Source organism: Mirounga angustirostris, unplaced genomic scaffold (assembly GCF_029215605.1).
Source record: "Mirounga angustirostris isolate CCGP_5_RB_7025 unplaced genomic scaffold, mMirAng1.0.hap1 SCAF_12, whole genome shotgun sequence".
Lineage (NCBI taxonomy): Eukaryota > Metazoa > Chordata > Mammalia > Carnivora > Phocidae > Mirounga > Mirounga angustirostris.
Window position 1 is genome coordinate 18,973,288 of NW_026991720.1, and position 19,931 is coordinate 18,993,218.

The following is a 19,931-nucleotide window of genomic DNA, read 5'->3' on the forward strand; positions in this document are numbered from 1 at the left end:
TCCCTGCTCGGCGGGAAGCCTGCTTCTCCCTCTGACCCTCCCCCTGCTTGTGTTCCCTCTCTCGCTGTCTCTCTCTCTCTGTCAAATAAATAAATAAAATCTCAAAAAAAAAAAAAACCACAATGTAGAAAATACTCTATCAGTGACTTTTTAATAATATTAGTGAATAATTATAACCCTCAAATAACTGTCTAAATAGATTAGCATTTATGCAATATATAGGAGAGATTTTAAGGTTTTTTTTCATTTACTGCCAATCTTATGCTAACAAGAGTGATATCATTTTAATACAATAACAAAGTGCCTAATGCAATCGTCTTGAACATTAATTGATATGTTTTGTAGCTAAGTCTCCAGTTAATTACCTGTCTTTTTGTTTAATTTTGAGATTTAAGTCTGCTTCTATCTAATCTTGTTTGGCAGTGCCTACATCCATCTATGACCTTCATCTTGTTTAATCGAGGGGAAAAAAAAAAACATTTTAGCAAAGCATTTTCTACCCTTGCACTTACTTAATATATTCATATTTTCTGATTCATCTTTCCTTTTATAATTATATTTTTAAAGTCATATTAAGCCTGCAGAGATAGTGGAATATATGTCTCCATTCTAATGAACATTTTGTTCAAGTTAGCTAGCCTATTTTTTCCTGCACTGGATCTTTTACTTGTTCCTTCAAATTCATCTAAAGATTCTTCAATAGCTATAATTATTGGGAAACTTTTTTTTTTTTTAAGATTTTATTTATTTGAGAGAGCGTGTGAGAGCAAGAGCAGAGGGAGGGGCAGAGGGAGAAGCAGACTCCCCGCTGTGCAGGAAGCCTGCTAAGGAGGTGGATATGGAGCCAAAGGCAGAGGGAGCCAAAGGCAGACACTTAATCACCTGAGCCACCCAGGCACCCCCCCCCCTTTTTAAAGTAGGCTCCATGCCCAGTGTGGATCCCAGTGCGGGACTTGAACTCACGACCCTGAGATCAAGACCTGAGCTGAGATCAAGAGTTGGACGTTTAACCGACTGAGCCACCCAGGCACCCCATTACTGGGAACCTTTTAACAACTTTCTTCATATTGTTTTGAGAACTTTTTAAATTTCCAAATGGAATTTTTATGAAAATTATTTACGCTCTACTTTATTCATACCATGTTTCATGTAAACATATTTCTAAGCCCACTAGATTTCTGCCTCTGTAATCTGAGGTGGTTGAAGAAACCAAACAGGTGTAAAGACCTACCAAAGGCAAAACCAAAATAAAACAGACTAATTAATGGCCTTGCCAAGGACTAGAACCTGGGCCTGTGAGCTTCCAAAAGGAACATGTTCCTACATGTGCAACTTTCAGAGAGGCCACTGAAGGCATTTTCTTCCAATTAAGACACTGGTTCACCATTCTTTACATTTTATTCTTTTCATATGAAGAGTGGGTGATTCTTCCTATTTTTAAATTCAGTTTTATTCATCCAACATTTACTGAGGATCTATGATGTACTATTAGGGTTTCACAGAAGGAAGGTGAATGTGCAAACTTTTCTGCTTTCATTCTCCTTTTTTTCATTAACCATTTAATACAGAACTCATACCAAATAAAAGCTCAGGAATGGCCTTGCTCTTTGAAATAATATTTTGCTGTTCTTTAATCACACTGAGTTCCTAATTTCATAAGACAACAAAAAGCAGCCTTAATAAACACAGCACTCACTTGATTCTCCAGATAAAATGAAAAGTTATCTTCTAAAAAACTCAGTAACTAAAAATAGCTAAAATATCCTTACTCTCTCTTCCCTATTCAGGTCTGCATTACACTCTCTCTGAAACCTACATAATTTCTTTTATATCCTCTTTATATTTTCACCCCCTTTGTCTCATCTTTCTTTTTTCAACAATGATTCTTTTTCTTTTCTTTGATTAGGCAAACATAAAACTCAGAGAATTCATAACAATAACACAATGAATACTAATAATTGCAAACTAAATCTAGAATAAAAGCACCTATGTAAAAAATGTCTGACATTGGCATAAAATGATTAGAAAACCAGTCAAGATTATAATGATCGATGAAAATGAAGGAATAACTCAAAAGTCCCAAACTATAAATTCCTGATCTATTTTTAGGCTGGTGGATCATGGTGGGGTAGTTCTTAGAGCTAGACCATCTGGGCTCAAATTTTAGCTCTGTCACTTAGTAGCTCTGTGAATCTGAGGAAGTTACTTAATTTCTCTACCCCTGTGTTTTCTCATCTTCTGAATGAGAATAACACACCTGAAAACTCGTAATGTTGCTATACAGTGCCAGGCACTGTCAACTCTTGATTGTTGTAATCGTTGAAACAGATTGTACGATTTTTTATCATTCATCTTTCTGCCTGCTATACTTCAAGACTAATTTGTAGGCTTTATATATTCCTTGACTTCTATCACCTGAAAACTCTGGTCCTGGTCTCACCAATCATATCTATCTACTTAAGGTTTTTCAAACCTGGCTCTAGAGAAATGATTCTTATTTTTGAAATCCCAGGTCACTGAGTGAATTGGGGTTACAGATTTTTGGGGGCAGTCTAATACAGATGGCCTCCCCAACTCCTGGACAATCCCTCCCCACTCCGTCATTTGTCCTAACACCTTACCTTTTCTGTTAATTACATCTCCAGAAAGCGGGACTGCTTTTATCAGTGGACATTCATTGATCTCAAAAGGATAAATATATACATATATATGACAGGTGCAGAGACAATGGGCTAGAAAGCCTGCTTTCAGCTTCTTGGGAAACAAAAGGATATTTGCTATTTTTCCTTTTTCTATTAAAGCCCTGGCTTGACCTATTTTTCCCCCTCTATTCAAAGTTAAGCCTGGAAATAACATACTTTATTTTTTAGTTAAAAAACAAGAATAGGAAAGGGCCTCATTTAGTAATGAAGGGAACATAACCTTTATTCAATGCAAAGGGCACTGGATTCTATACTCATCCGTGTGCCAAACAGCCCTCTGCGCTTTAAAAACTAATTATAGGAGGGAAGTGTGACTTTTCAGTCTTTTTGGCTCCTGCCATGCTCTATGGTACTCTAACGTGCTAAATCAAGGCTCTGTCAACTATACCACATTGGAATATCAATAAAGTAAGTAAGAAAGTAAAGTAAGTGAGTAAAAAAATAAAGATAAGCTCCTACTTATCTTCACTTTCAACAGCTAATCAGGATAGAGAATGTGAAAGATTAAGAGCAAAGAATCACAAACAAAACAAAACAGACTGAAAAAATTATTTTTCTATTGTTAAAGTAAATATAATTTGTTTTCAAACTATGTCTACATGCAGAAGCATGGACGAATCTCTTGGCCATAATGTTCAACAAAATAAATCCGATACTATGATTAAACTTATATAAAATTTGGGGACATTCAAATCTGATCTTGGTGATCAAAGTCAGAATAGTGGTTACCTTGAGGGTAGGCTGTCCGGGTGCTAGGAGAGTTCTATATTTTGATCTGGGAGGTGATTTCATGGGTATAATCATATATAACATTTCACTGAGTTATATACCTAAGGTTACACTTGACTTCATGTATGTTGTAATTCACCAAAAATTTTTTAAAATGTATGTATAAGTTGTTTTGCCTTCAAATTTAAGGTGGAAGGTGATACAACTCAGTAAGCAAAGCAAGAATAAGAAAGCTAGGGACCTAATCTAGCTTTTCTGTATCAGAAGCATGAGGTGGTACACAGACATGCAGCTCTTTGGACCTGCATTCTCTTTTCTGGGAGAGGGCTAGAAGCTACTTTAAGCTACTGGAGATACTAATAAAACCAACTGAAAATCTCTTTGCAAGCATGGAAGACAACTAAGGAGTTATATAATAATAAGCTGAGGAAACAGGAAGATTTACATTCATTTAAAGTAACCTGAAAAGTTGGGAAAAAATAATTTATCCTCTAGAAATTGCTTCTAATAAAACTATTCAGGTTATAGATATGATTAAGTGGATACACTTAAAGAGAAAAGCAGAACAGAATATCCAAGAAGTGTAGGAACAATTTAAAAAGGTGTAATATGGGCGCCTGGGTGGCTCAGTTGGTTAAGCAACTGCCTTCAGCTCAGGTCGTGATCCTGGGGTCCCAGGATCGAGTCCCACATCAGGCTCCCCGCTCAGTGGGGAGTCTGCTTCTCCCTCTGACCCTCTCCCCTCTCATGCTCTCTCTCACTCTCTCTCTCTCAAATAAATTAAATCTTAAAAAAAAAAAAAGGTGTAATATATGGACAATGGGAATACCAGAAGGAGAAGAAAGAGAAGAAGGAACAGGAGAAATATTTGAAGAAATAATGACTGTGAATTTCCCAAAACCAATGACAGACATCAAATCACAGATCTAGGAAGCTCAGAGAATACCAAACATGAAGCGTGTGCGCGCACATACACACACACCTACACCTGGGCATATAATATTCAAACGGCACAAAATAAAAAAGAATAAAATCTTGAAAGAAGTCTGAGGCAAAAAATTACCTTACCTACTGAAGAACAAAGATAAAAGTTATATTAGACTTCTCTTCAAAAACCATGGAAGCAAGAATAATGGAGTGAAATATTTAAAGTGTTGAAAGAAAACAACCACAACCTAGAATTTGGTACCCTAAAAATTATTTTTCAAAAGGAGAAATAAAGACTTCTTCTGCAAACAAAAATTGAGGGAATTTGGGAGCTCCCCACTACTTGCTAGCTGGGATGCTGCCCAATTACGAATCACTTAATAAAGCCAAATAAAAAAATGGAGGGAATTTGTCCCTAGAGGACCTGCCTTACAGAAAATGTTAAAAGAAGTTCTTTAGGGCAAAGGAAAATTATTTAGTTCAGAAATTTGCATCTACGGTAGGTAAGGAAGAGCATTAGAGGAGGAATAATAAAATCTTTTATTTCTCTTACTCCTAATTGATCAGATAACAATTTGTTCAAAAGCATAATGGCAACATTATACACAGTGATTATAGCTTATGGATAAATGAAATACATGAATGACAGCAATGTTATAAGAGATGGAAGGGGGGAATTAGGAATACTTTGTTATAAGGTACTTGCATGACCCGTTTTAGTGGTCTGGTGTTAAGCAGACTTGAATTAGTTATAAATGTATATTGAAAATTCTAGGGAAACCACTAAAAAAGGTAAAAGAAAAGTATAATTTATATGCTAAGAGAGAGGAGAAAATGGAATCATATAAAATATTCAGAATTAAAATCAGAAAGCAGAAAAGCATGACCCATAAAAGAAAAAATACAGTAAGCTGGACTTCATTAAAATGTAAAACATCTGTTCCACAAAAGCAGCTGTGAAAAGAATGAAAACATAAGGCACAGACTGGGAGAAAATCTTTGCAAAACACATATCAGATAAAGGACAGTATCCAAAACATACAAAGAGCTCTTAAAACTCAACAATAAGAAAACACAATCCAATTAAAAAATAAGCAGTATCTCAACAAAAATATATATACAAATATCAAATAAGCATATGAAAAGATGATGTTCAACATCATATGCCATTAGGGAAATACAAATGAAAACAATGAGATATCACTACACACCTGTCAGAATGTACGAACTCCAAAACATTAGCACCAAATATTAGCATTAGCACCAAACATTAGCACCTCTAGAGAGGATGTGGAGCAAAAGGAACTCTCATTCATTGCTGGCGCGAATGCAAAATAGAACCACTTTGGAAAACAGTGACAATTTCTTACAAAATGACACATACTCTTACTACACGATCGAGCAATCGCATTCTGTAGTATTTACCCAAATGAATGAAAGACTTACATCCACATATAAACCTGTACATAAGTGTTTATAGCACCTTTATTTATAATTGCCAGAACCTGGAAGCAATCAAAATGTCCTTCAAGTGGTGAATGGATAAACAAACTATAGTACACCCATACAATGGAATATTACTCAGGGATTAAAAAAAAAAGAGTTATCAGGTCACAAAAGACATGGAGGAATCTTAAGCGTATATTTTTAAGCACAAAAAGCCAATCTGAAAAGGCTACACATGATTCCAACTCTATTATATTCTGGAAAAAGCAAAACTATGGAGATGGTAAAAAAAAAAATCAGCAGTTGGCAGGGCTTTGGGGAAAGGAAGGCAGGGATGAATATGGGGAACACAGAAGAGTTTTAGGGCAGTGCAACTATAATTCTGAATGATACTGAGATGATACATCCATTTTATATTTGTCAAGACCCAAAGAATTTACAATATGAAGAGTAAACCCTAATGTATATTATAGACTTCAGTTGATAATAATGTATCAATATTAGCTTATCGAGTATAACACATGTACCACACTTAATGCAAGATGTTAAAAACAGAGGAAACTGAAGGTGGTAGGTAAGGGTATATAATGGGAACTATACTTTTTGCTCAATACTTTCTGTAAACTAAAACAGCTCCCCCCCAAAATAAAGTCTATTAATCTAAAAAGTAAACTATATATATATATATATATAGTTAAATTACAGGTGAATTTTTGAGTCTCACGATTTTGATACGGTTTTAAATGGTACTCTAACAAATTTTCATAATAAAAGGTTGGTAAAAATGAGGCACTAGCATTCCTGTATGAATACAGGTAACTTGGTGAGCAGTAAAAACCTATTTATCTACAGTTGCAACCCACATTCTGAGAAAAAGATGAGCCCACAGTTCTATGATGAGTTAAAAGTAAAATATTGGCCATTACTTCCTTTATTCCTTTTCTGGTCTTTGCTTTTTTAAAGTGCTTTGATTTTATTTTTACTATTTATTCATTCACCTGGATAAGCAAAAAACAGTAAGAATAAACCTAATTTTAATGTGACAAAGTATTACTTCATTTTTTCCTACTTTACACAGCTCTACAGTGACAGAGGTGGAAATATTTCACTGTGGCATGCCACGTGAAAATGAGTACTTTCACTGAATGAGGCCACAGTGTCATGGCTATGTAAAAAACTTAAATTGTACAAAGGTAAATGTCGAGTGATAAAGCTGAGACCTTACTTTTCTCAAAATAAGTAGGAAACAATCAGAGATAATACAATGTATTTGAACAAACATGAGAAGCTCATTTATATTTCCAGAAAGTTCAACTAACAGTTCTAGGAACTGAAGAGCATGCTAAGAACAATTTTGAAAGACTCTGTATGGGCAAGAACCTTATGTCATTAATTGTCATCTTTCCAAGGTATGGCACATAACAAGGTCAATACAGCTTTGCTGAATAAATAAATGCATTAATGAGTAAATTGCATGCTTCCCCTTAGAGGGAAAAATGACCTACAAATTAAAAGATATTTTAACTTGATTTAACAAATCTCCAAATTTGATATACATCAATCCCTTCTAGAATTTTGAGTACAAAGCATACTTACATGGGAAATGAGGTGTGTTAGGATAGAAACAGACTTTACTAAGTTCAGTTCATTGCTGCTTGTTATTTAGAATTGCCCCAAATTCCATGTAAGGAAGAGTTAGCTAAACAGATGTTTTTACTCCCACTGTTTAATACAACATAGAAAATAAATCTGTTACCTTATGAAATCTTCTTCCTCTTCTCTTTTTGGCCTCAGCTGTTTGGGTTGAGCCATGTTAATCCAGTTTGGTAGAGATTTCAAGAGTCTGCTGATATCATCATCTTTTGCCCAAGATGCACTGATGACAAGTTTCTCTTCTGACTGGACAATGCCCCTGAACACAATCAGTGGAAAAGAGACACTTCAGCACATTGCCTGGTATCCAGTTAGCATTTTTCATCTACCTTTGCTGAAGAAGAAAAAAATACCACAGCCATCTCTCTTATTAACATAATCTATTATCTGAGTTGGAGTCCTGACATCCATTAGCAGGTCACATTACTGGGAAACCATTTCTAGATTTTGTTCTTAGTCTCTTCACTGCTGAGTAATTGTGCAAGGTCCATAATAATACTAATTTGTCACCCTTATCATAGTTAATCCCTTAGGATAAATAAAAACATATGGTAGGTTTTGGGGTGGACCTTTCAAGAAAGATGTTGAACAAATAAGAATGTTATGAAATAACAACATAAGTGGTATTGGAAAGGTGACGAAGTGTTACAAAAGGTTGTTCTCTGACTTCTTGGTTTAAAAATACCAATTAGTTCTACTTGAAGGTACTTTTTGAACTACGGACACCCCTCTATTCAAAGTAAATCTACCATCATAGAGAAACCTTCTGCCCCAGATGTCAGGCAGAAAAAGTCTTTGATTATTGCTCTCTCCAGTGGGCTTTGACTGGTGACCTAGAGTGACAGGCTTCAAGTCCTTTAATAAGGCCCATGGGTTAGTTATCAACACTGCGCTTACCAGAAAGTACCTGTAAATTCATCTTAAACGTTCAATTTCAACCTAATTAAAAAGCTTCTCCTTCTGTTCAACATTTCTGTCACTATAACTAATTTCAATGGTCTAAAAATCATCAGCAACTCTAAGTGACAGGAATGACATTTATTTATGAAGGGAGTGCTACTTAGCTGGCTACCCCCTCTCAAGTTGACCCAGACTCCAGGAGGTTTCCCCCTGTCACAGGCAGGAATTTATGTTGGTGTAAGAATCGTAACTAGGGGACATTATGCACATCTTAATATACAACATATGTATGGTGGGTATTCATGATAAAAGCTCCTTAACCAACAGGCAATTTCATGTCTGTCAACAAAAGAAGCTGAAGCCTAAAAACTTTGACTCATGACAACCTGACTCGAGGTAATAGGATTTCAGGTTGTAGGGAGCAGTATCGCTCTGGTTCTCTGAAAATAAGCTAGAATTACTAAGAAAACCATAGCTGATTTCTAGCATTCTCCTAACTCACGATAAGCAAAAGTTTTCTAATGGTAACTATGGTCAACAATGCAGAAATTAGACTTCAGAACCTTCTTCAGGTCTCTCAAATTACTCTCCCTGGTACCTTCTATTCTCTTTTTTTCTCTTGTTATTTTCTTGCATCTTTTCTGCGCTATTTATGGATTAGTCCTACAATCTGACTTTTACCCATACATATGTGGGGTGCTGGGTACCATCTCACATTCATGATGTCGTATGCCAGGTGGGCCGTCAATGTTCTTTGGCCTTCCTTTTACCTGCTTCTGCTCAACTTCCCCTCCCATTCCCTCAATGCCATTCTTTAAACCTTCACCTTTTATCTCCTCATTGCTTATCCCCTACATTCTTCCTATCTGACACAGAAAGGAGGCTTCTTAATTATATACTTTTCAAACATTCCACCTCTATTCCCCACAGAAATATCTTCAAATCGGTCTCATCTTCATTCACTTCCAGTTAATCTCTCTACCTAGGCTCTTAGGGATCCTCCCTACTGCCCCCAAAATCCCCTTTTCCATATCTCGTAGCTCTCTCAACGTATCCCCCAACCCCGTCATTTTTTTTTTTTTAAAGAATGAATCAATCTCTTCCTCGATCCAGCATTTCTCTCCAGTGAAGCTCCTCCCTACCCTTCACAGACCCTGTCGCCCAGTGAGTGGCCTTCAATGACTTCTCTTTCTCACCTCTCACTCATTTTATCAATTTATGACTCTCTCTCCAGGATCTACTCTAGGATTTAACCCATCTATTGCTTTTTTGAAATGTTTTCAATTATTGTATTTTTCCTTTCTAGATTTTCTCTTCAGCAATTCTAGAAATCCACTAGCTTCCCTCCTCCAAAATGACCTGCTCTTGAATTATGGATTCTATTCTTTACCTTTTTGAATATTTTAAAAGCAGCAATTTTAAAGTTCCTCTCATGTGGCTTTACATTTTTTGTTAGTTCGTTGGATGTCAAATGTCCTGTTAGTTGCATTTTCCTTCTTTTCTCATGATGATGAGTTTTCTCATGTGATGTGCTATTGGTCTGCAAGCTCCACCTCAGTGGGATTTGTCCTCTATGGGAATCCCACATTTGCCCTGAGTTTTAGAGATGTTACTATTAGGTGGTTTGCATTCCCCTCGTCTGGATCCTATAGGTTTCACTAGTTCCAAGTAGGTTTTAAGTTTTTTTTTTTTTTTTTCCTTTCCTTTTTTTTGGCTTAAAACATTCTCTCCCAACAGGGGAAGTGCAAATGGAGGTCCTTACTTGCACCTGTGTGGGATTCTGATCTCCTCTAGAGGCCACTTTTCTACTCTCCAAGTTGGGTGGCTCATTCCCAAGTCTAGAGTTTTCCTGGTTGCAGTCATAGGTGGAAAAGTCCCTTGCATAACTTCTGCATGAATAAAACTCCCTGCCATGCAGGTGTTCAAATGCCAGCCCCAACTTGGGTCTGAACTCGGCTATGATCTGAATGTCTGTGTCTGTCCAAAACTCACATGTTGGAATCCTACTATCAATGTTATAGTGTTAGGAAGTGGGGACTTTAGGAAGTGATTAGGTCACAGGAGTAGAGCCTTTATGAGTGGGATGAGTGCCCTTATAAAGAAATCCCACAGAGCTCCCTAGCTCCTTTCACCACGTGATAAAGCAATGAGAAGTCTCAGACCTGGAAGACAGCCTCACCTTACCCTTCTGGCAGCCTAATCTTGAACTTCCACCCTCCAGAACTGTGAGAAATAAATTTCTGTTGTTTATAAGCCATCCTATCTGTGCCACTTTGTTACAGCAGCCCAAACAGACAAAGACAATTGCCATATGAAGTCCTGATACTTTTGTGGGCCACTCAGCATCACTATTTGCTTACTGCTATGGCACATAGATCCTATATGCTATTTTCTTTCATTTGCGGCATCTGGAGAATTGCCTTTTTTCCTTTTGAAATTGGCTGAATATTTAAATTTTTTAAAAGATATATATAAAGATTTTATTTGAGACAGAGAGAGAGAGAGCATGAGCAGGGGAAGAGGCAGAGGGAGAAGGAGAAGCAGACTCCCCACTGAGCAGGGAGCCTGATGCGGGGCTCGATCCCAGGACCCCGAGACTATGACCTGAGCCAAAGGCAGATGCTTAACTGACTGAGCCACCCAGGTGCCCCTAAAGTTATATATTTCTAACTGGACTTTGTATGTGTTAGAGAAGTAGGAGAAGGGTTTCCTAAATCTATCAATTCCACACTTTTGACTGAAGTCAAAATTCAGTCTTAAATCAATTGCAATCAGGGTTCTAGAACCACTATTCCTGTGAAACTGCTCCATTGACCCATGGGTGTATTTTATTCTTCACATTCTTTGGTTATTCTAAAGCACCTGATACTTTTGATTATTCCCTTCCTGAAATATTACTCCTTGGGTTTCCACATTATCATCTTTTCCTGGTTCTACTCCTGCTACCCTAACCTCTTTCTTAGAAAAATTGATGGCTCATTTCCTCTGTCCATTCTCTTAATATTGGTGTTCCATTCTGCATTTCTCACTTGGGCAATTTCATCTTCTTGCCAGATGTGACTGACCTATATTCTGATAACTCCTAAATTAATATCATCATGGCTGTCCTCTCTTCTGAGTCTTGGACCTGCATATCCAAAGGCTTCCTGAAGATTTCTATTTGAAAGTCCTACCAGCATTTCAAATTAAAATGAATCAAAGGAACTCATTTATTGTACACCTTTCCCTCTCTGACTAAACATCTAGTATTCCCTGTTTTGGTCAACAGTCCAACCATCCATCTTGTTACTCAAGTCACGAACTAAGAGTCATCCTATTCACCCACAGTCACAACATCCTGCCAATTCGACCTCCTCAGTATCTTACAAATCTGTCATTTTCCTGTTTTAGGTCCACTGCCATTAACCTTGTCACTTGGATTTGGCAGTAAGTGGGCATCTTGCTTGGAACTTCTAGACCATCAGTCCAACTTAACACTAGTTGGAAGAGTTATTTTCCTAAAACTGTTCAAATACAGTCATGTTGTTCTCCTTAGAACTCCATTGATTCCTAATTCTAAGACCAAGTCCAAACTTAGAGTATGAATGAACATCCATGTTTTCAGCTAGCTTTCCTCCTCTGTCTATGTTCACTATTCCCCAACACCCCACCTGTGTTGGCTAAATACCCTATACATAATGAGTATTCTAGAGTTTTTTTCAATGGGGGGCGGGTAATGTTTCCTACTTCTGTGTATTACCTCTGCCTGTAAAGCCTTTTCCTCATCTCCTTGTTTGATTCTACCGATTAAGCTTTACTTCGATTCCTCCCTTAGGACAGCTGAGTCTTCTTCTGTGCCTCATCACCCTTATGTCAGAGATCTCCAACCTTGACCGCACATTGGGATAACATGGGGAGCTTTTAAAAAAACCAGACACCAAGTCCACACCCAAGCCAAAGTAAATCAATCTCCGGGGGTGGAACCCAGGCATTAGAATTTTTACAAGTTTCCCAGGTGATTCCACTGTGCATTCAAAGGTGAGAACCAGCACCTTACACACACTTTTACTATCACTGGTCCTACGGCACTTGTTTGCAAATTGGGATCCCATAGTGGATGATGAGTTCTTTGAGGGTAGAGTGAATTTCTCTTTGTTTTTTGTGTCCCCAGTGTCTAGTACAATATCTGGTATTTGGAATATATATGAGAACTGAACTAAAGCTAAAAATAAGCTCTCTTCAGTTTTAGGAGTCTAGGTAATTTATTAAACTAAAACCATCTTTGTGGTTTTCTTTTACTTCTCTGTACTAAATGACTTAGGTGAGATATCAAGTCATTTGATATTTTATTCAACTTAGAGATCACTCTGCCAGGGTCTCAACATACCTCTCTGAATTTAATACAAATCAGACTCGTGATTGTAGGTGTGACTCCCTCTGAAAAAAATTCAACATAAAATAAGTCCTGATTCACAAAACTAATAAATTACAGAGTGATTATTGACATGCTTTTCCCCCTTTTACTCCACTTCTCAGTGGCATGTTTTTGCAAAGTTTCCTCAAAGTCGTACTTTCTCTGTGAAGAATTCGTTGACTATGTCAGCCTACAATAATCTCCCTTTGAAAAGCAAATGAACAAAACCCCTCCTTTATACTGATCACCTAGACTTCAAAATTAGAACTTTGTCCTATATACTGGGTTGGGTAAACTATCACCAATGAGTCAAATCTGCCCCACCAACTGAGTTGGTATGCCCTGTAAGCTATGAACAGGGTTGACATTTTAAGATGCTTTTTATTTTTTTAATTTATTTTTTTTTAAAGATTTTATTTATTTATTTGACAGAGAGAGACACAGCGAGAGAGGGAACACAAGCAGGGGGAGTGGGAGAGGGAGAAGCAGGCTTCCTGCGGAGCAGGGAGCCCGATGCGGGGCTTGATCCCAGGACCCTGGGATTATGATCTGAGCTGAAGGCAGATGCTTAGCGACTGAGCCACTCAGGCGCCCCTTAAGATGCTTTTTAAAAAAAAGATCAAAAGAAGAATATTTTGTGAGATGTGGAAGTTATATAAAATTTAAATTTTAGTATCCATATCTAGAAAGAACTTTGGTTGGGTGGTTCAGTTGCTCTTAGAACCATAATGCGGGGAAATTCTGCTCCACAGAGTTAGAACCTGACTTAATTTTCCAGCATCTATATCTTTGAGCCCATGGATGCTGCCCTAGGGTTCAGGAAATAGTTTGGGTGTATAGATGTGAGATGGTATTGTACATTTTGGGGATCTAGAATTTTTTTCATTTTGGCACTAGCTGAAATGAAAAAAAAAATAGCTTAGTGAAATACTACCTTAAAGTACCCACATTGTTCACTTACATATATTTTTTAAAGACTGGCTTAATTCAATAGTTAATATTTTATTACTGGCTTCACTAATATTCATAGATCCTATTTTATTAAAAAAACAGAAATCAAAACGAACTAACATGCTACCTATATACTGCCTTCAACAATAAATTATTAATTCATTCTGGAACGAAGATCAATCCCAAATGTCATTCCAAGTATTCTAAATTGAAATATTGGCATTGATCAGCGACATAGAATTACCTTAAAGGGATTTTTTCATTCAAATGGCAAAATCTCCATCCTCACCAACTGCATTTTATTAGTTTATCATTTTGTGATAAGCTGGATTGTGCAGGCTACAAAATCCTAGGACATACCCAAATAGCCTCAAAAAAGAAGAGCTAAATTTCCAACAATTATTCCACAAGAGGAGTAGGGTTAATGACCACTACCAGAACCATAATCTACTAATTAATTCACAGCTCAATGGGCCACAGACAGAGCCATCTGTGTAACTATTTGTACCCGTTCCCAGGAGGAAGAGGAAAATAGGTATACCTCTTGGAACAGGTGATAAGCCTGCCATGAGAAGGGTCTACCCTCTAGACACAGTTGAGTGAATTTCATTCAGAAAACATCTGCTGGTGTTGACTGGCTCTGATGTGCATTGCTTCTTCTCTGGAGCAGTTGGGAAGTGCAAGGGTGCCTGGTCCCTGGACACAGCTGGGGTGAGGAGTCTTTCATTAGGTAAACAACCAGGGGCAGGTGGGGCTAATTGGATTCAACTGTTTGGTGACAGCCAGGGCATGACGTTTACTTTCCCAGGCTGAATCTTTCAGATACTTCAAAAACCAGGAGCCAAGCTAGAAAGGTGAACCCGGGACACGGATGGTTCAAATTAAGCTGCTGTAGTGGGCTTTAAACTGAATGATTGGACCTACAGCAGGTCAAACTGTAGCGCAATGTCCACTAACATAGTGATAATGACAATGAGTAAGAAGTAGTGCTAGGCCGCTAATTGAAACAAAACAAACACAAAAAGAAAACCCAGAAATCCCTTAAGATAAGATGGAGCAGAATAAGTAGGAAAAGAGCAGAGAAGCATTAGGCTATTTTTATATCACCCTCAAGGCTGGTCAGCGAGCTTGATGACGGTATGGATTTCTACCCAAGAACCGTAACTTCAGAAACATCTGATTACTCTGGAGATGGCGCATGGGAAACAGAAACAATTCAAGAGGACCCGTGGAAAAGGATTTGAAATTTGAGAGTTTACAAAAGGTAACTCTTGGGCATAATTTAATAACAACCTTTAAATAGGCAAGTTCTCGTAAGAAGGGTTATAACTGATATTAAAAAAAGCAAGGAGAAAAGAATTATATTGTAACAGAGGACCACAAATTAATATAAAATTTGTCTTAACTGTCAATGGTCAGATTTTTGTTATAAGCAAACTGAAGATCTTTATGGAAGGACATCAGACCACGTAACTGCCTGTGCATGCCTTCTTATTGCATTTAGAATAAAACTCAAATTGCCTGGCCTTGAGATCCTTCGTCAATGGTCCTTAATTCTGGCACACATTAAAACACTTGGGAAGCATTTTAAAAGTATATCAATTACACATTCTGAAGTGCGGCTCAGCATGGATAGCTTTAAGCTCTCACGTGATTCTAACGTGTAGCCAGAAATAACCCGAATGATCTGCCCCTTGCACCTGTCCATCCTTATTCAATATTCACTTCTCCCTCCTCTCTCCCTCTGTTCCAGTTATACTAAGCTTAATGCACTTAAGCTTTGAGCTTCTTGCCATCCTCACACCTCTCCCTCCTCTGCCTGGAATGTTCTTCCCCATATCACCACATGGCTCCTTCTCAACCTTCAGAATTTAGCTCAAACATCAGGTCCTCTCTGAGATCTTTCCTGATGCTGTCCCTTACCTTGAATCTTTCTTTCTTTTTTTTTTTAAACCACATCACCCTTATTTCTGAGAAATTTAGTGTTTGTTACTTGATTGTATTCTGTGTCCTTCATTAGGGTGTAAAGTCCATGAAGGCAGCAGGACCCTGCCTAGTGTATTTACGTCTATACTCTTACATCTAGAATAATGCTGGCCCCAGAAGTGCTTCATAAATAACTGTGGAATCAATAAAATAATGCATGAATGAATGATAGCAATGAAGCACAAAGCACCAGGGAAATAACAGAGGTTATAAAAATAGCTTTCTTTGGCCATCTTATTAGTGAATAACAATATTCTCAATGAATTAATTTAAAAAATAAATAATAAACACCAGCAGTAATAACTATCAGCTGACAGCATTTACTAGGCATTGTTCCCAACACTTCACATGTATTAACTCTTGCAATCCTAACAATCCTGTGCACTAGGCACGGTGATTATTCCCATTTGACAGACGAGATACCAAGGCCTGCTCAGGATCCAGTGGCTGAGGTGGGCAGAGCCGGAACAGCCTTTACCAACTGCTCTGGAGTCTGTGCTCCTGTTAGGATCTCTCTCTTAACCATCTGCAACATTTCTCAGGTTCCCTGTTTCCTCTTTAATTCCACTGCCTCTTCTCTGGGCTTCAGAGCCAGACACGCTTGGTTTGGAGCTCATACACAACCACCCCCGCGGCCTGTGACCTTAGCTGGGTTCTGGACCTTTCTGAACCTCCATTTTCTTATCGGTAAGGTCGGGGGAGTCTCATCTTCAGGATGGTTGTGGCGACAAGACGGGTTAATGACTGACAGTCCCCTGCACAGTCGCTGAGTGCTTTCCCCAGTGTGATGCCATTCCAGTCCAGGTCGCTATTTCTTTGTAGCAAAGTTACTACAAGAGGCTCCTGATACTGTGGTCGGCTGAGCTGTGGGGGAGAAGTTAAGATTGGCTGCTTGCTCTGGAGTCTGTGGGACGCCCGGCTCTGTGGGTAGCAACTGTGTCAGCTGGTGTGTGCTCGGAAGGCCGAGGGAAGCTCCTCATTTGATCAGTAAACGTGGGGGAGAGGCCTCTATACAGACTCACACTAGAAGTTGGACATGATTATGTGGGAAAAGACACAAGAAATTCCTTCTAGATTTTCAAAGTTTAGATCACTAACACCCATGAGAATCACTTCTGGGACATTTTAAACTACTCGCGCCCAGGCCCAACACCCAGTGAGCCCAGTGTGGCAAATCCAGTATGAGTGCTTTGAAATCGCCCCAAATAAGTACCATGTGAATCCACAGTTGAAAAACAATGTTTTTGAGAGAGAAAGACATGAAAACCAATAACTGATCAGATCATGCATACGAAAAAAAATTTAAAATTGCAATATAATGGGATGCCGGAATAGAGTTATACATAATAAATTATAGAAGCAAATAAAAGCTCTCATTTGCTGAGTGCTCTCTATGAACCAGAGAGTGTACATATTTTATAAGTGTTCTTTTGTATCTCCTCAATATTTAATAAAAATGAATATATCAGTGCCATGTAAGCCAAGGGGGTAAGGGACAGAACAGTTTCAAGAGGCAACCAGGAAGCAAGCTTGCATGGACCTTGCAGTGAGTTTCCTTGGCTCTTTTTCTGATTCTTTTTTTTTTTTTAGATTTTATTTATTTATTTATTTGAGGGAGAGAGAAAGACCATGCACACATGAGTGGGGGGAGGGGCAGAGGGAGAGGGAGAGAGAATCTTGGGCAGACTCCGAACTGAGTGCAGAGCCTGATGGGGGTGGTGGTGGTAGGGGAGGGGAATGACTTGATTTCATGACTCTAAGATCACAACCTGAGCTGAAACCAAAAGTCAGATGCTCAACCAACTGCACCACCCAGCACCCCTCCTTGGCTCTTCTGAGGTTCAAGGTTAGTTTAGACTCTTGGTTTGGCTCAGGTTGTGATCTAAGGGTCCTAGAATTGAGCCCTGCATTGGGCTCTGTGCTGAATGGGCAGTCTGCTTAAGATTCTCTCTCCCCCTCTCCCTCTGCCCTTGCCCCTGCTCGTGCTCGCTCACACTCGCTCACGCTCTCTCTCAAATAAATAAATAAATCTTAAAAAAAAAAGTTAGTTTAGGTTTTCCAACTTTTTCTCTTTGATTCCACTGCCTATTCTTTGGGCTTTAGAGCCAAACAGACTTAGCTTCTGGCTCATGCACTCCCACTCCCATCCCCTGTGACCTTAGCTGGGTTATGAACTTGGCAAGGCAAGCTCAACCAGGCTCTCATTCCTGCAGGACCCTGGCCTCTGGCTACTCAGGAAACCCTCGGGCCTGAAGACCCATCAGAGGTCCTGGTCTCTTGTTTCTGTTATTTAACACAATGGGGCCCCTGAGATCTTAGAACACCGCTTTGATCATGGAGAAGGTAGGTCATCCTCCTTACCAAAACCTAGATAGTATTCCCTCATTTAATATGGGAAGTTTTCAGAATTCCCTATTCTGCCCATTCCTACCCAACCACACTGTCTACCTAGTCATTTTGATTTCCCAAGCTCTCCCCAACACATCGCATCTGCCCACGCTACCCCACTGCTTGCTCATCCTGTTCAGTCCGTTAGGAATTTCCTTATTCATTCAGCAAACAAACCGAGGGCCAATGAGTTGCCTAGGCCGCGGACAGACCTGGTTTCTGCCATCAGTGATTGCAAGTTTATCCCCACGTCACTCTTTCTTCATGCTCTGGCGTGAGTTCTCGGTCCTGTGTGAACCCTGAGGATGGTTATACTTTCTCCTAATAAAAACATGCTAGGGTTTCCTATCAGTTGAGTCACAAAGATTAGAAAATGTTTTATTTGTATTCACTATCAGGCCCAACCAATGCAGAAAGACCAAAAAAATTAACAGACTGATGCTGAATTGGAAGAGGCAGAAACTTTAAAAAACTGTGATTTCCAATCTTTTAATGACTATTTTGGGACACCTAAGCTGCTGGTTGTACCCCAGGACAAAGAGGATGAACAGAGGCAGAGAAGCACTCAGCTTGGAAGAAGCAGGCTAATGGGCCAACTGCCTGATTGCTAATGCAGCACAATGGAGAATCCACAGCTGAGTTTTCCTCTAAGCCCCAAGGGGTGTGACTAATTAAGGAAAAGACTTCTAGTCCTCATTACCCTTTTAGGAAACCTCTCTTCATCCAAAGCATGTAACATGACATCATTAGACACTACAGTCTTTCTCTCCAGAGTGAGGTGCTCACGGAAAGGTGAGATGTTCCTGACCTTCCCTCAGATCTCTTAACTCCCAGTGGATGCTCGGGTTCTCGTGGTAAACTTAGAAAACAAGCCAGCTCTCAGCAGAGGGCATTGTGAGCTTGTGGATTTGATCATTTCTGTAAAAGATATCTGCTGAGAAAGAATCAGATTGCAATGTTTTCCTGCTCCCCTCCTCCTTCCCCAATGTTACATCATTTTGGATCATTTGAATTGTATATGGCTTTCTATTTAAGTCAGTCATTTGCTGGCAGCAAAACTAGAACATTTCCTGTTTTTCCTCTCACTGTAATCAGGATTTGGCTGTCCAAATTAGGACTGCCCTAATTACTCCTCAGCAGGTGCCAATCTGGGGGAGGGTAATAATGGGAAGAGAGGAAGTAAGGACACTTTGCATCTTCAGAGTCATACAATCAGAAAACACTTTCTCTCTAGCTTGAAAAACCTGATTAAGTAATAGGCAACAGGCACCATGGAGTTACATATGGGGGGTGTGTGTGTGTGTGTGTGTGTGTGTGTGTGTGTGTGAAGGAGAGTGTGTGTTGTTTTGTAACAGCCATATAAACGATTTTCCATTTTTTCCCCTTCAAAGCTTCACAGAATTACTTTTTCCATCCCTGAGATAATGCTTCCCAGGCCGATAATTCAGCAACTGTGGTAGATCGCTACAGATATTACCTTGTATGTGAGATGATCTGATAATGGGCACTAGTAAGTGGACACCGTTCCAGACAATTTGGCCAGGAGGGATACCATGGAGGTATGGACTCCTGGGGGAAGGAATCAAGATACTCATGATGACCACAATATATCAGGAGCCAAACCAAAAGCAGTAGCTATGTTCCAAGAAGAAGTAATATAGTGGAGATACAGTTGCACTGTTTGGAAAAATGGTGAAACATAAATGACAGAGAAAGAATTCAATCCCTAGAAGGACAGGCCACAGCAAACAAAACTATCCATGTTCCTGCCCAGAGCCAGTCACTCCACCTGTGTATTACATCCTGCTCCTACTCACTAGCCAAAAGCAGAATTTCAGCCATTGGCCCCTTTCTCT

General features: G+C 38.9%; 1 protein-coding gene across 3 annotated transcripts in view; it reads right to left on the bottom strand.

Moving 5' to 3' along the window:
• EXOC4 (exocyst complex component 4) overlaps positions 1 to 19,931 on the bottom strand; it is a 738,469-nt gene that overhangs the window by 136,806 nt on the left and 581,732 nt on the right. For all 3 annotated transcript variants that reach the window (XM_045864245.3, XM_064574933.1, XM_064574934.1), the window contains one exon: positions 7,561 to 7,716. In XM_045864245.3, coding sequence (XP_045720201.3) covers positions 7,561 to 7,716 — 156 coding nt within the window. The remainder of the gene's footprint in view (positions 1 to 7,560; positions 7,717 to 19,931) is intronic.